Below are 17,115 nucleotides of genomic sequence, written 5' to 3'. Positions count from 1 at the left end.
GAGGGAGCACCTTTCTGGTGCTGTCAGAAGGTGAGGGGACAGTGCTGTCATGAGACAGACTGGAGATGTCTGACTTGGTATATCTTTCTATTCACTCTGCAAGAGGGTAAATGACACCACAAGAAACCACAACATCCCAGACCCGAGAAATATATATACATATATTTTTTAATCACACTCAATTGGGAACGCTTATTTAGTCTTAATAAGAGTTTTATTAGCTCTAAAAATAGGTTCATAAATATTTTCCAAGGTTGACTAAAATATGAAGAAAAATTATATAATCAGTGTTTAAAATAAACCAGTTTGTTATAACCGAGACCAATTCAGTGGAGTAACATTTATCAAGAATTATAGTGCATAGGGAATTGTATAGCCTCAAGAAATCCACAGACAGTATTTCTCTGCTTTCAAACTGACTGGTTGCAGAATCTAGTTGTCTGTTGTCCAACAGAATTCCTACCAGCAAGAACACTGCAAAAGAGTGGAACCCGGTCGTGGGGTGAGGAAGCTGTGAGGTTTATATTGAAAACAAAGAACTGGTCTATTGGTGTATCCCTCTTTTATACTTTATCATTAAATGAAAACTTTCATAAATAGCCTTACATAAATAATAATCTCAGAAGTTTTAAAAAGTTCACAACGTCAGTCGGACCTGACTAAACATTCTCTGGTCTCTTAACTGCTTAAACTGTTTCTGCAATTATTCTGGAATATAAGAATCCTTAATCTCTCTTATTGTAAGAGCAGGTCATATCTTTTTGGTAAGAGTTAAGCTGCAGAGAAAGACTTGGCAGTTAAGTGAAATGCATGTTACGGCTGATGCCGTATTTTTTTTCTTTTATTGGAATAACTGAAAAGATTAAGCTGTAGTGCAGGTAGGGCTTGAGTCATGCTTGTATCGTTGTGTCTCTTGGCCTGATAGGAACTATGTTATTAAAAACAGTAGCTCAAGCTGATTCTGTACTTTGTTTATCTACAGCCAAGCTCAGCCAAATATCTGCTAGCCTAGTGCAAAAAATGTAGTTGAAGGCTGTGTACATACAGGCACTGCTAATTACTTTCAATGACTATCAAATGAACATTTGATACTAATATATTTCTTCAGTATGCCTTTAAACAAAGCACTCTTATCTATGCATAAGAAAAGCACTATGCAGAGCAGAATTAATACAACATATTAATCTGTATTTTGATTTAGTCTTTTCTTTAAAAAACAACAACAACAACAAAAAAAAGTTCTTTATCACCCCTTTTTGTTGCCAAAAGGAACTGCAGTACCTTCCAACAGCTTTCGCCCTGGGAGATCCTAGTGTCAGTTTCAGTAGTATTGACACCTCTTTTCCTCCAGTTTTTAAACGACCAGCAGCTTTAGTTTCTGTGACTTTTTGCATGTAAAGGCGTCGGGTGTGTTTGCAAATGACAGTCAGTATAACCCACCATCTGACTTTGCAATGCTGAGAAACTGTTAAGGAGATAACTGATTTACCCTACGGAGCCTGCATCCTTTGCATTTTACTCGCAAAGAGACTAGCCGAAGTAGCCCTATGCTACAGTGGGGACATCGTGGGGAACCGTAGGATTAAAAGACCTAGCAAGAAAACTTTCGGAGGGAAGCAGGCGGCAGGATTTAAGGAGCGAGCAATCCCAGACGTGAATGAAACAAAAGCACGCTGTGGGTTTCTCTTCCTTAGATAAAAGTACCGGCGAGCCAGCCTAAACGCTGCCCGCGGATGACTAGTTAGAACAAGTTTAAACTCAAGAGCTAAAATTAAAATGTTTCCTCTGTGTGACTGCCTCCTGCACCGGGAGTTCTCTCGCCTGCCCGCAGTCCTACACCTCCCTCTGCCCCGGCAGCCTCGCTCCGCCCGCACCGGCGGCGAGCCGGTGCCGCGACGGGCCGGGGGGGGGTACCGGGCAGAGACCGCGCCGCCCGTACCGTGCCCGGTTTCGCTGCGAGCCAGGCCGGAGCCCGCCCCTCTACCCCTGGCGCCGCGGGGCCCGGCTGGGCGGGCAGGCGCTAGACGAGGGACTCGCAGACGGGCACCGAGTCCGAGTCCTGGCTGTGCATGGAGCTCAGCCCCGTGTCCGAGTCCTCGTCGTTGTCGGCGCGGTCCTTGCGCAGCGCCCGCGCCTGCTCCAGCCACCCGGCCGCGCTGCCCCCCGCCGCCGGCCGCCCCCCGCCCGCCGCCCCTCGCGGCTCCGCCGGCGCCTCCGCCACGTCCAGGGTGCCCAGCGTCTCCAGCAAGCGCTGCAGCTCCCGCTCCTTGTCCTCCCACGCCCGCTGCGTGTAGTCCAGGTCGGTTTTGATGGCCTCCAGGTCCGTGCTCAGCTTGAGGCCGATGTAGAGGCTGGTGCTCAGCTGGGTCTTCACCCGCTCGTGCTCCAGGTGCAGCTCGCCCTCGCCGCCGCCGCTCAGCTCCGTGGTGTCGCAGTCCGTCTCGGCCAGGCCGGGCCCCGCCGCCAGCTCCAGCTCCTCCCGCCGCCGCTTCATCCAGCGCTCGTTGAGCTCCTCCTGGATCTCGGCGGCCAGGTGCTCCAGCAGCTCCTCCTGCTGCGCCCGCTGCTCCTGCAGCTGCAGCACTTCCTCGCACTTCCTGGCGTAGTCCTCCTCGGGGCGGCCGGCGGCGGGCTGGGCCGCCCCGCCCGGCTCCCGGCCCGGCTCCGGCTCCCCGCCGCCGGCCCCCACCAGGTAGGTGTCCTGCACGTAGTTGACGCCGTGCCGCTTTATGCGGTCCAGGTGGATCTTGGCCTCGTACCTGTCGATCTCCCGGTCCAGCTCGCGGAGCCGCTGGATCTGCTGCCGGATGGTGTGGTCCTGCGAGAGCACCAGGTGCACCAGCGTCTCCATCCTCTCCGCCGACGAGGCCTCCCGGGCCAGCGGCTGCTGCCGCTTCTTGTTGATCTTGGCCAGCTTGCGGAAGGCTTTCCTCACCACCCGCCGCTGCCGCTCCTGCGTGAGCGCCAGGCTGGCACGGGCCGCCCCCAGGCCGTGGCCGGGGCGCTCCTTGCTGAGCACCACCCGCGCCTCGGCGCTGCGCGGCCCCGCGTTGGGCAGCGAGGCCTCGCTGCGGACCAGCACGAAGCGCACGTTCTCCTGCTCGTCCCCCCACGCCACCCAGAGCCGCAGGATCTTCGTCTTGTTGGGCAGGATCCGCTCGAAGCCGCGCCACTTCTCCACGATGCAGTAGGAGTGCGCCGGCCCCGACAGCATCCCGCCGCCGGGCTCGGGCAGCGCCGGCCGCTGCCGCCGGTGGTGGCTGTCCTCCAGCAGCACCCGCACCACGTCCGAGCAGGTGGTCCGCCGGGAGAGTCCGGAGATCAGCTTCTCCTCCTGGCAGATCCACACCGAGATCTTCCGCTCCTCGGGCTCCATCGGGGGCGGCTGCGGGCGGGCGGCCGGGGGCCGCCGGCTCAGGGCTGGCCGGGCAGCCGCTCCATGGGGAGCGCTCAGGGGAGGCGCGGCGTCGCCGGCCCGCCCGGCTTCAGCACGGCCGGGATGCCTCTCCGCCCGCGGCACCCCGCCCGTGCGCTGCACTCCGACGGCCGCTCCACCCCTTCCTGCCCGGTGCGGCGCGGCCGTCCGCCGGGAGGGGCCCAGCCCGGTGCGGCGCGGAGCCCGCTGCGCCTCCCGCCCGCCGCCGCCCGCGCTCTGCCGTGTCCCGCCGCCGCCGCCGCCGGGTTTTCCTCTCCCACCACGTGGGCGCCCCCCGCGGCTCACGCCCCGGCGGCGGCCGCCGGCCCGCGGGCAGCGCCGCCCCGGCAACTCCGCGCCGAAATCCGCCGGCGCGGAAACTTCAAGGCAGGTTCGCCGTCGTCTGTGCGTCTTCCTCTCTGCCCTGCCTCTGCCGCGAAGGAGCGGCGTCGAGGGATCTTCAAAACTGCCGAGGGACAAGAGCGAATCCTGGAGCTTCAAAGTGAAAGCCAGAACTAGTGAGGAATTTCCAGTTTTAGTAAATCATCCGCCTGTAATTAGGAAGTTCATGTTTGTAAAGCAATTCGCAGATGAAATATGCAAAGGACGGGAACGTCTAAGTGTTATTAAAATACTAGCTGAGCCAGATTTTAATGGGAGCTTGCTTGCTTACTTTGATGGGAACAGGATCGGTCTCCAAGCACAGATTAAAATGAGATGTAAAAAATGGTTGTGGCACCGATTTTCATGGTGCGATTGAATTGCGAGGGTTCAGGGACCTACGCTTTTCTACATGGCTAAAAGGTATTATAATGGGTAAAGGGGGTAAATGCTCTAAAACCTGAAGGCTGATCTGTTCCTTCTTGGGGATTTTTAGAGCCAATAAAATTGGTGTGCCACGTGGAGAGGATTTTTGTGTGAATAAGGCTTGTGTCCCAGTCAGCGGAACAAAACAGAGTTATGGTATTTTAGCCTAACTACTGTAATTCTGCTATTTGAAACAGTGAAGGTAGGGCACACAAAATAGCGAGTTAACAATTTTGCAGCCTAATATTCTCCTTTCCCCTAAAGTACACAGGCTCAGTGTGGGCAGCTGCTGCTCTAGCTTTTCCTGTATTTACCTGGAAGGAATAGTCCTAAGGAAGACAGCCTGCCTTCTGCTCTGGCTGCATAAAGCAGCTAATTACACTGGTGGTTTTTGCCATGCAGCCTCCTGTCCCGTGAGGAAGTGGGCTGAGGGACCACCAAATACCAGCATTCCTGAAGCTGAAGATCATGCAGATCATGCACCTGCTGCTAATGTCCCTTTCCTGTGTTATTGCAGGTTAAACAATTCCAAACCATTGTGGCCATTGCACACTGCAATAAGGGTATGCAAGACAGGGGTGTTGGCAACAGGCTGAATTTTGCTTCCTGACCCCAGCTGCCTCACATTAAAGTTGCCTGTCCCTGTCCAGTGGTAAAGTCTGTCACTGCTAAAGTCCTTTTGCTCTCCTCATGTGTCAGAAGTGCTAGATGGCTATGCTCTCTTTCTATAGAAAGAAGTGTTTGCCAATGGAAGGTTATTCCTGAGGTGTGCAGTCTTTTTGTTCAGTGTGTCAATTATGCCTAAAATCATCATTCACTCCAGGGCAGAGGAAGGTGGACCCAGCAATGGCAGTCCTGTAAGAGAACAAAATGACCTTGACAAAGGGGGTTGTAAGGACTCTGGGACAAACCTGACAGCTCGCACTGCCCCAGAATGATAGGGTTGAACAGGAATGGGATGTACGATTCAGCTTTGCCTCTGAAATGCCCAAGATAAAATAACTCCAGGAAAGTAGGAATAGAAAAACCTTGTTGCTCTCATCAGGCTGTCAGAAACTTGGAAATTCCTTGTTGTCTTCTGCAGAATCAGGTGCAGCAGAAGGGTTAATGAGCCAGTGAGAAATTGTCTGACCCCTTTTCTGGTGTTTCCTTGCCTTTCCCATTTAGTTTTGATCTCATTTTACATGTGTTTCCTATGGGAATGTCTGTACCTACTTTGTTCTGGCAAAGAACAATACAGGAAGAGCAGGGTGTGATGTGAAGAGACATCTTATGCTCCCCACAGGTCAAGCTGCTCCGACTTGTCTGACTGCCTGTATCTATCCAGCATCCAAGCCTGGCTTTGTGCAATGAAATTGGAAGGTGATCGTTCCATCTTTCCTTGACCACATCTCTGTGTATGGAAAACTGGCTCTACCTCCCTGGTGAAGCCCCCAAGGCAGCATTGCCAGTGAGAGAACAAAGATACTGGCCTTTTGGTTGGAGGCGGTAGGATTAAGATTAAGGAGACAAACCCTACTTTGGTAGGGTAAGCCTATCAGATGAGTATGTATATAATCTGTGGTTTAAAAGCTGGCATTAGAAATTTACATTGTTAGATCTCAAGTTTAGCCCTCGGGAATTTTGTTTCAGGCTGTCTGCAGACTCAGGAAACTGCCACCAAAGCTTCAAAAGTTTGAGAGCTTAAGCACGTAAGCACCTATCTGAAGCAAAGTTTGGGCCCTGATGAATCCCAAAAGGCAACTGAATGCATGCAACCCTTTGCCTTTCCTCCAAGGATCTTAAAACATCCTGCAAAGGGGAGGTAGTGTTACTATCTTATTTTTACAGATAAGAATGCTATGGCATAAAGGGGTCAAGTGCCTTGCCTAAGGTTATATAGCAAGACAGTAGCAATGTTACAAAGTAAATCAGGTTCCTTCACTCTGGTGCCATTAGTCACTGAACTTGGCTGCCTAGTGCTCTGCCTCCTTCATCTCTTTCTTTTAATTATTCCATGAGAAAGGGAGATGAGGAAGTATGCATTAGTTCAACAACTACAGAGGGTGATAAAACGAAAGTGCAAACTCAGCAGTATATTCTATATCTCCGTGAGGCAATAGGAGGCAGTGGCATTACAGCCTGCTTCAGACATCTCCTGCCTGGTGAAGGCAAATCTCCTCCTTCAGTTGACTATGCCTGCAGACCTGCAAGCCTCAACAGTGACGTGCAGGGCTCTGTCATTAAAATATCAAATTGGAGGGAAGGACATTTGTTCATCTCTTCACTCCCTTCCCACCAGAGCAGTGATATATGAGATCTTCTATAATTTCTGAAACAAGCATATCACACAATCTAAAGTTTAAAATGTAATAAACATATTTTTCTGTAATCCAGAGGCTGTTTCTATACTGCTGTATCAATGCACAGCTGTCAGCAGGCTCTGCTTCTGAAGCACAAGCTTCCTTGACAAAATGTTATCCAGAACATCACTGCGTGGCATCTTTATTTTATTAATTGCAAAAATTCAAAGTTGGTGATGCTCTTAACAGCCGCCTAACCTCTAAAAGAAGACTTATGAGCTTAACTTTTCAGGCTGTATTGAAAATTCCAAGATCAGGTATGGACTAGTTTTATTTTTACCCAATGCAGAAGAATTACAAGGCCGAGTGTTGGGAAATCAGCTGTATTCTGGCATTTCACGTGAATTTCTTTTTCTTCCTTCCTTTTTGTTGAGGTATGCAATTACCAAGTCTTTTGTGATAAGAACAGTATTTCCCATTATAGGGTTGGATAGTGAGATGTCTGTTTCTTTTCTTTTTTTTTTTTTTTGAGGTGAGCTACCAGAATGAAATTGCAGCCCTGATATTTTTAATAAATAAAATGGTGCAAGACTTTATCTTGCATACTTTGAATCTAAAACAAATTAATGGAAATGGATTTCCTTCTTCCATAATTCATATAGCAGGAAAGTGGAGGCAGTCTTAGAAAACTGTATTTGAGACACAGAATCAATTTATTTCAAAAGTATTTAAGTGGAAAAAGTGTAGGGATTTGGATTCAGGGTATTTTTCTATTTTTCCACAGTAAAGTTGCTTTTACTTTTTAGATCACTCTCAGGGCAATTTATTTATTTTTCCTGAGGTTATAGTTCAAAAGAATACAGTCTAAGTGAGATGAGTAAAGGCAGGCTGCAACTGGTAATCTATTGAGCTGTCACTGTCTCAAGAAGTTTTTCTTTGTTGTGATGATGAACACCAACACTGCTTTCCCGGCTCCTCTTCCTATGTTCCTGTTAATCTCATTTTTGAGGCTTAGCTGTTGGTTCCTTATACTTGTTGCTTTCTAACATTTTGCCTCAACAAACACTGACGAAGTCCTACAACATAATTTGACTGCTAATATTACAGACTTCTGGAATGCATGCTTACCTTTACAGATACATGAATAGTGGAAGGGGCTATTAACCTTACAGGTCACTCTCTCATGGATGCTTTTTTCTTTTGTACCTAGTTTTTCTTGAAAGTATAAAGCTGAATAACCAAATCATGTTGTGAATAACCAAATCATCCCTAGTTAGCATGCATACAATGAAGTGCTTGAAAAATTACCTGTTAGCAAGAGTATTCAGACTTTAGTCAAAATAATTAGTAGACTTAGACTTTAATTCGAAAGAAAGTTGTTCAGTTTGTATCTGAACAGCTTTAGACATGACAGAAAGCTTCTTGCTTTCAGCTTTTCTGTTGGAGCCACTGAAGGGACTGGCACTTTTGATAAAGATGACTTGTAAGAAGAGTAATGAACTCTTGATCTACTTCTGTAAGCCATAAGCTCCGTGAACTCTTGATCTGCTTCCTTCCATTTCTTGCACCTGATGCGTGCTGTCTTGCTTCTGAATGCCCACTATGCAACCAGTACAGCTGACATATGCAATCTGGCGTAATTCTTTGCTTCACATCGCTGATGATACTAACATGCTTGTGTGATCCATTTGGGAAGACTGTGGTGTGGTCTGTTTGAATAATAGCTGCCGATGCTGTGTTATGCTGCTTTGACTACTTTATCCAACTTCTTCTTTTTTAATGTGCGCACACCCAAACTACAAACGGCTATGTCAGGAGGAAACTGTGTTCCAGTAAAATCAGTGGGGGCTGCATGGGTAAATCCCTTTGCCGTGCTTTGAAAATGCAGGTATATCTATAGACTACCATTAAAGAAAATTATGATGACGTATATTTATATTACAGTACAGCCTGGAAGTCTTGATGTGCTAGATGTAATGTAAATGCATGGGAAGAGACTATCCCTGCCTTGAAGGCTTAACCAATGTCATGCAGCAGGTTAGGGGCACAGAAAAAGATCAGCGCTAAGAATACTGATTTCCAACTTCTCATCTTTGAACCCAGCTTTTAACAACTTGTTTTTGTTTGTTATGTGCTTAAAACTCTTAGGATGATAAATAATTCCTCTCCCTTTACACCTTATGTTTCAGATTTTATTTTCTGACTGAGTGCTACTTAGCATAAATGAAGAGTAAAAATAATTGAACAGAGCAGAAAACAACTTTTTTTTCCTTATAAGGTACATAATAGATGTACAAAGCTTTGATTCTAAGTAAGTCAGTGGAGATGCACTAGTATGCTTTGGGGGAAAATATGAGAAAGATCAGACTCAAATGATGGCTATAACCTTCCTTCTCCAAAAATGTTAAATATATTCGAAGATGTTTTTTTTACTACTGTAATAGCTTAGTCTTAGCTTGACTACTTAGTCTTCATTGATCAAAAAAGGAATCAAGAATGAAGTGTAGTGACGTTCCTTTCCTCAGCAAACATCCTCAGTGCAAATACGACAATTTTAATTATTTAGCACTTGTAGATTCTTTGCTTTTACATTAAACAGTTCTCTTATCCCTTGAGAAAATGCCTGAGGCTCTCACAGTGACTGTTTCTTCAGTTTTGACCATTAAGCTCAAAACAGATATACTAGGTCATTTGTTATCTTACTGAGATTTATTAGGAAGGCTTTTAACTGCTTTGGGGCCAAATTATTCTTGCTGACTTTTTTTCCCTACTAACTTGTGAATATCCGTTAGAATATACCTTCTCTTCTTCCTGAGTAAGCAAGCACTGTGCCTCTAGTAACACAGATACAGGGTTTCCCACATAGACACTCAGATGACCTCTTTTGCAGGTCTGTTTTATATGTATGGAAGGGGCTTGAGCTTTTTGGCCTTAATGGGGATGATGATTAGTGAAAAGTTCTCCTGTTGTTTCTTCTGTACAGGTTAGGTAGAGGAGCTGCTCTCTGTCTGGTGGGATCAATGACAAAACTCTTGATCCATTTCACTGGGAGCTGGCCCTAGAGTGCTGATGGTTGGAAATGTTAGTTAGGCATGAAGCAAACATCTGTTTTCATGCTGGCAATGTGAGTAATAAGGTTCCTCAACATAACTGCCGTGAAGAAAGAGGCCCCCGATCAAGCTTGGCATTGCTTTTTGGCAAGCATATCCAACTCACATGTGCTCACAGGTATACTGTATGCACTACATTTCTGTAAGGCAATTCTTGCAGGTACAAAGAGAGGGGTTTAATTTAATGATATATTATTTGAGCTGGAGAACAGTTAGTGACGTACATTCCTGTCTGTGACTATGAAGTGTACTCTCATTCTATCACCCTACAAGTACATTTACTCAGAAATTTATAAGAATCAAAACTTTTTGTGTGCAAACGTAGGCTTTGTCTATATATTATGTATGGATCTCTTTTGTGTTTAGATTTAGTGACATCCTTTTCTCCAGTGAAATACATTGCAGGGAGCTTTCTAAAAGTGTCAGAAACCACCCTGAAGTGAGAGATGATAAAATCAAGATGTATTATTGCAGTAAGATGTTTTGGCAGATTAGAATGAGGATAAAGCAATTCTCAGTGTTGGAATGAACAGAAATGTCAGTATCTCTAGTATTACCATGAAATTTTTTTATTTTAAACTCTGTCCTATAAATGTATTTAACAGGCGATCCATTTTACCTGTTCTGTTTGTAGGATCAATAGTTGATTTCAGCTTTCATAGCACGGACTTATATTCAGATAAGGGTTTAAATACGTAGCTATGAATCCGTATGTAAGAAGTGCAATTTACTTTTCAAGTATAATGAAATCCTTACTGAATTAAGACGGTGAGATTATTGCATTCTCCAGCCTCATTCTGTCCAGTTGTGATCTTTCTAACTCCTTGCAGAAAACATTCCCAAAACCTTGCTTCTGAACTTTTGTATTATTACCTCAAGACATTTGTATCTTTGACCCATTTCTAAACATTCTTATTTTGTATTCTTGGTGGATCATCATAATACTAGCCTAACTTGAACAAAGCCTTTGTGAGTAGTTCAAGTGAGTATATAAAATTCATAGATGGCTAAATAAGGATGCTTTACAAATTATTTTAACAGAAGGTAATGCAAAAGGACTTAAAGAGAATATGAAGCTGGATATACGCTGTGTATATTCACGTGGCCCCTGACCCCATTCTGACATTAACAGTGGCAGCCGGATTAGGTCCAGAAGTCAGAAGTCTCTTTAGAAAGAAAGATGATTTCAATGATGCTGTTCTTTCCCTTGAGCAAATATGTCCTGGATGGGTTCCATCAATATGAAATAAAATGAGATGCATCTTAAGCTGGTGGAAAAATTTGAGTGGTAATACGCAATGTGAGAAAGGAACCTAGGTTAAAGTAATGTGGAAAAAGCCCTGGAGTTGTGTGCATGCAGCAGGGAAATAGTGTGTTATTCTTTGAAGCATGGCTTCCCTGAGAGTCCTAGATGGTGTGATCTGAGGAAATGCTCAGTTTGTCTCAGGATGGCCCAGGACAGCCTTGAAAAGTAACATTGTAGGAAACACCTGAATTGTTTAGCACTTGTTACATTACTATAAAAATATTTTTTTCTTGATCATTTTCCTCAGTTTAATAAAATAGCATGATCCCTAGCTAATTCATAAGTATTAAATCATAATAAAAGCAATGGAGATGTGACAGCAAGTGCAGTGCAAGGAAAATAAGAAAAATTCAGGGGATGTCAAGAAAATCAGTTGGATCTAGCAGTTTCTAGAGTTTTGTTTTAAAGGAAGTGACAGCAACATTGGCAAAAACAAGAATTGACAGAGCACTGTAAAATAGAGTGAATGATCCTGGCAGAAATGGGGACTGTATCTAGAGCTCGCGTCCGTTTAGTGGCAACGAAGTTTTAGGAGGCCTAAATCCTTGCAAAACTATGCAGATATTATGTGCAACAAGTGAAAAGACTTGTTATTAATGTTTCTGCCCTTCTGTATAATGCTGTGCTTTTTACACAAGAGATTTTTCAGGTTAGCTTACAAATTGACAACTGTATTAAAAGTGAGATTGTATCTGCCTTATTTACTTGTCACTCAGGAAAGAATGATACCCCATCCATCATCAGCTCCTTGTGCTGTAGTGGGCTGCTGCATTGTAATTCTCTTGTTATTGTAAAGAGCCTCCGGTCTTATCCTTTACTTTATAAACAATTCTCAGGGAGCCTCATGGGGCTTCTGAGGTGGGTGTAGATTCTTTTGGCAGCTGATTACTCTGGATGCCTTGCGTGCATTTCAACTGAGTGCTTGTAAAGTCAGTTGTCAAAAGCTGACTATTCAGTGGGAAAAATAACACCAGCAGGCCACATTTACAGTGTTTCCTGTTGACTGGCCATTAATGACTGAAGAGTCATAATTTTTTAATGATTTAATATTTCCCAACTGAAAAGGCTGCTCTTGTAATGGAGCATATATATTTTACATCTAGTGAAGGCTTGAGACTGGTGTATCTCTAATTAGTACGTATAAGAATAAATAAAGTTAATTTGGGTGGTTTTTATATGCAGAAAACAAACGAGTCTGTTACTTCTACTAGGAATATTAATCATAAATTAGATTTTTAGTAGCTTAAAGTAAATTAACTTCTTAAAGCTATGCTGACTTACGTCAGCCTAAGATTTGGTCCAGACACCCTTTTGAAGGTGTATTACCTACAGTTTCTTGTTGTTGTAATTCATGGGAACCTTTGAACGCTCTGTACTTTGTTTTAGCAAGGAAACTTAACTTGATTTATCATGATAAAATGCACTTTTAACTCTAAAACTTTGTCAGCTACTTGTTTTTAAGTAGAAGGCACTGTATAAACTGATACTATTTGAACTGCAAAAAATCTTAATGACAGATTTTAAATCCCACATTGTTATAAGTCCTCTATTATTTTCAGTCTTTTGTTCCTACATTTCATTTCTATCCTGCTTGTACCAGCATCAGTCATTGGTTTTGGCAGTGTTTCTTAACACAGATAGGAGGAAGGAAAGACAGCCTTTGAGCATGAAAATAAGTGACTTTTCTCCATCTTAGAGTTTTAGCACTCTTGACAGCTTGAGCTCTGTTTTTCCTAAGGAACTTGTCAGTATTCAATGTACTGCTCCTAGACAGAGCCTCAGACTTGTCAAGTAGCTCACTGCTTATAGCTCTGTGCTTTCGGTATCCAGTCTCCTAATACATTTCTTGACCACTGCTATGCATGATCTAAGTCCACTGAACACCTCCTGCTCTGGACCATCTAAGTCCACTGAACACCTCCTGCTCTGGACCATGACAATTGCTGTATAAACATAACAAAGTGACCCAATCAATTAAAAAAAAAAAAAAAAGGAAAACTGAACTCATCACTGTGGTTTGTTGTTTTTTTAAAAGAATGAGAAAAAGAGGACAGGAAGGGAAGCCTCACATATTTGGCAGAAACCCTAACATTAGTAGCATAGAAGCAGTGTCAGGAGTGAAAAATAGACCTTATTGAAAACCCCAGGAAAATTACCTTCTGAATGAGCGAAGGCTTGATCCAGAGAGGTCCTGGGTTGCTGCCACAGGCTTCAAGGGAAGCTGGAGATGCCCAGAGCTGTATGGCACAATCCTCCAATCTTCATAGCCTAGGAGAAGTTCAGGTCTCATCTTTCTCATATTACAATACATGCTTACTCATACTGCAGCCCAAGTTAGTGCCACGAAGCCTTTTGGCTAAAAGTTGAAAGGAAGCTGAAATCCTATATTGAGGTGTTTGACAGCAATGTTCTTAAAATACAGCTAACTAAATCCTGAGAGATGGAGCCTACCTGCAGCTCAGTGCCTCGGTATAGCACAATGATCAGTGTGATAGAAATGTCTAGATATCTACAGGGCTTTCACCATCTTTAATGAGAGTGCATTTGTATGAAAATTTTTAATCCAAGAACTGAAATGAAACCTGAGTGCAAAATTTTTAAAATCATTTTCCCAAACTTTGTTATATATAGTTTTCTTTATTCATAGAGTTAATTGTGGTTTCCAAATGGAAGGTTGGAGGCCTTCAGGTAAGTAGAGCTCTAGAAAGGTCATAGCTAGGGCCAGGGTCCTCTCAGGCTAGTTACTGTATAGGCACATAGTTAGAGGTGTATACCCTTTAGGAGTGGGACTAGCTAAGGGTATGATGGGGAAGAGAGCAACTACGCTTCTGTTTTACAGAGAATGAGGATGCAGAAATACAAGGCATAATGGTTTTAAATTGAAAGAGGGGAGATTTAGATTAGATACTAGAAAGAAATTCTTTACTGTGAGGGTGGTGAGGCACTGGAACAGGTCACCCAGAGAAGCTGTGGATGCCCCATCCCTGGAAGTGTCAAGGCCAGGCTGGATGGGGCTTTGAGCAGCATGGTCTAGTGGGAGGTGTCCCTGCCCATGGCAGGGGGGTTGGAACTCAATGATCTTTAAGGTCCCTTCCCGCCCAAACCATTGGTCCCATCCAACCAAAAATATTCTGTGATTCTGTGATTCTATGATTCTAAATAGACCAGGCAAGTTTGAAAATGTACTGGCTCTGGACTTCTAAGTCTCACTTGTGCCTTTGAAAGCCATGTCTTCAGTGGTGGACTTGCCTGAGTTGGGGAGAGTTGAGCTGATGGTCCCAGCCCAGGGCATCACCTTGTGCCCTGAAGCCATCACCTTCCTTACTTCTGGCCTCACTGCACCACTATCGGCTGTGACAAGCTGACGTGGGCCAACTAATGATGAGGCAGTGACTCCCACAACTATTCCTTTGGGGATTACTGCCCTTTAGTGGCCTATTTCTACGACACTGTAGCATCTTCCATAGCTGATGTGCTGCAGTTGTCCAGCCTGCAGCCAGGTGTTTGAAACCTGAGTTTGTTTGATGAGCAGAGGGTGGTGTGAGCAGGATGCAGGATGAATATGGATGTGTAATGGACTTGACTTGAATTCTCTCTAGCATTATTTGGCTCCCGCCTCTCTTTTCCTTTTCAATCAGTGCAGTAGAAAATTCTTTTGAAGGGAGATAATTTTACAAAGTGCTGAGTTCAGTGTTCCAGAGCCTCTGGCATTCAGCAGGAGACTTGCATGCTTTTAATCTATCTCCTGTGTTCCTATATTAAAGGAAATGTTTTCAAAGTGATTTGAGCAAGTTACTTGTGTGAAACCTGTTAACACATAATAGGATATACGCGTGTAACAGTTATTTCACTTTCAAAGTTTGCCCTTAGGAGCAGAAAAGATTTCTCATGGCTAGAAATACTTTTTTTCTTTAAAAAAAAAAAAAAAAGAAAGGGTCTTGTATGTGATTTTTCATTCCTGTCTCTCTTCTGCTTGCTTTAATCACGCAAACCTCCCACCAAGGTCAAGGAGAGTTCTGGCTGATTTACAGACTACAGGAACTGGGAAGTTGATGCAGATTTAGTGACTGTCTCCATAGGAGTGAGGGACACGGTGGAGGCAAGAAGCAAATCTTGAATGCAGGAACCTCCTCAATCATTGTCTCTTCACCAGTGTTTCATTCCTTGAGAGAGAAGGTCCCCGCTATTTGAAGGGAGAATCCTTTAAGAGATCCTACCATATGATTGCAGCATTTTCCTGTCAAAGAGCTGATCTTGTAACCATGTGTTTGGGGTGGTGAATGCTCCCATTTCACAGTGGGGTGGAGAACGCTGAAGTGACTAAGTCCCACGGACAGTTTTGATAGGCTGTAGTCAAGGTGAAAACTGTATCATAAATATGCATGTATGATGTTGCTTCTTACAATTTCAGTTTTGCTAAGAAATGGGATTTCTTCAACATTTTATATTATACTGAAAATAGAAAAAATTGCAACTGTGACAAATTTTAAAACCAGCTGTGGAATGGCATCTATCCATGTGGTGTGTTGTGGCAAACCCAAGGTTATACCTCTTTCACAGAAAGGTTAGCCACCTCCTATTACTGAAGAGCAGCTGACATGCACATTTGTTCCCATGTGAAGCTGCAGTTCACAGCTTCTGTGATCTGTGGTGTCCAAGACCACACTAGGACCTGTATTTCCAGGTGGGAGCGCAAGGCATGAGTGGGCCAGGGTATCTGGGGAGAGAAAAGAGCACAATGGGCTGGGAGTAATATGGGCAGTATAAATTTTGGGAGGAAAGGATTCCTGGCTTGGAATATTAGGTGAAATGAGAGGCATGAATATCTTGGTATGTAGCATGAGGTAAGAAATACGAAAAAGGAGAGCAGAGGGGGTGGCAGTCATAAATGATGGAGAGTAGAGGATACATGATGGGACAGTCATGGAGCAGCAGCCTTATTTGTGTCCATAAAAAGTATGGGCCACCAGAAGACAACTGGAATAAAATGTGTCATTATTTGTTTTCATTCATCATTACTTCCGTCAGAAGTAATTGAGCAAAATACCTTTCTTTGTGGTGACTCCACTGTTCAGCCCTGCAAAGTCTCAAGAATCAGTGTCTGCTGAGCTGACATCTAGCTGACATGTAGACCAAATAACTCCAGCCTGGTGCTTGAAACCCTGGTCTTCTGTGCTCATTTGGTGCATTTTTGGGGATCAAGTGCCTGAAAACTTCTTAGGTAGTCCTAGCTTTTAGTCAAGACTTTACTGATACTCAGTCCTGAGCGGGATCTCATTTGTTCTGTATAGTATAAATCTGTAGGACTGTGGCCAATCTCAAAGCACTGTAAAGTTTGCATCCTCTTTAGAATCATAGAATTATTTAGGTTGGAAAAGACTTTTACGATCAAGTCCAACCATAAAGCTTAATTTCCTAAAGCTGGTGGAAACCTCTCTAGAGATACAGTAGCAGGGAACAACACTGATCAAATGGGGCAGAGCGTGTTTGCTCTTCTGCCTTATTCTTCTGTTCTGAGAAACTCCCTCTGCTTCCCTTACTTGCCTGTACTTAGCAGTGTGCTCTACTCTGGGCTTGTCTCATGATGTAGCAGGGGAGGCTGAGGTCAGAGATTTGGCTGTATCAAGAGCACTTTGACAGAGTTGTGTGTAAAAGAATGTAACACTGTTTCTGGGATTTTGGTATAATCATAAGAGAAAAGTAAAGGGTCTACAGAGAAAAAAAAAAAAAAACGAGAGAAAGGGATATTACTAATAACATTCCTCCTTGGGAATTCAGACTATGATTTTTTGCTGACTAGGGTGTATGCATTGTTGTTTAACTACTTTTGCATGACTTGACATTTCCAGTTGGATTTACCCAAATATGTCTCTAGCAATAAAATGTGGCAATGTAACTTAACCAGTTCTCCCTCCCGGAAAGAGAAGCCCACTGCTGATTTTCCTATTTCACATTCCATCAGTACCTTTGCTACCGACCTGTTTTGTGTAGAAGTAATTTTTCTGCAAGTGTTGTTCATCATTAGAGTTCCTCCTAATTTGAACAGCCGATCACACTGGTTGGACAAAGATTTAGGCCCACAGTGAAGTAATAGGATTTCCTTCCTAAGGGGTACTGGGGTAAAGGATTTCCCCCTTCCTCCCTTTCATGCTGTTTGACCTGGCACCTACGTCCCACCTTGCTCTGCTCTCCATT

The 17,115-nt window shown here is 44.3% G+C and overlaps 1 protein-coding gene across 1 annotated transcript; it reads right to left on the bottom strand.

Moving 5' to 3' along the window:
* Nucleotides 1-2,020: 2,020 nt before the first annotated feature.
* Nucleotides 2,021-3,376, bottom strand: RASSF10 (Ras association domain family member 10). Its single transcript, XM_074149817.1, has one exon. It carries the CDS (start codon nucleotides 3,374-3,376, stop codon nucleotides 2,021-2,023), a length of 1,356 nt encoding a protein of 451 aa, XP_074005918.1.
* Nucleotides 3,377-17,115: the final 13,739 nt, after the last annotated feature.

The sequence above is a fragment of the Numenius arquata genome, chromosome 6 (genome assembly GCF_964106895.1).
Source record: "Numenius arquata chromosome 6, bNumArq3.hap1.1, whole genome shotgun sequence".
Classification (NCBI taxonomy): domain Eukaryota; kingdom Metazoa; phylum Chordata; class Aves; order Charadriiformes; family Scolopacidae; genus Numenius; species Numenius arquata.
The sequence above is the reverse complement of the archived record's forward strand: the minus strand, read 5'-3'. Positions and strand labels throughout refer to the sequence as shown.

Bases quoted from the DNA above. Each gene is read 5' to 3' on its own strand.
- RASSF10 (XM_074149817.1), bottom strand. From the start codon at position 3,376: ATGGAGCCCGAGGAGCGGAAGATCTCGGTGTGGATCTGCCAGGAGGAG.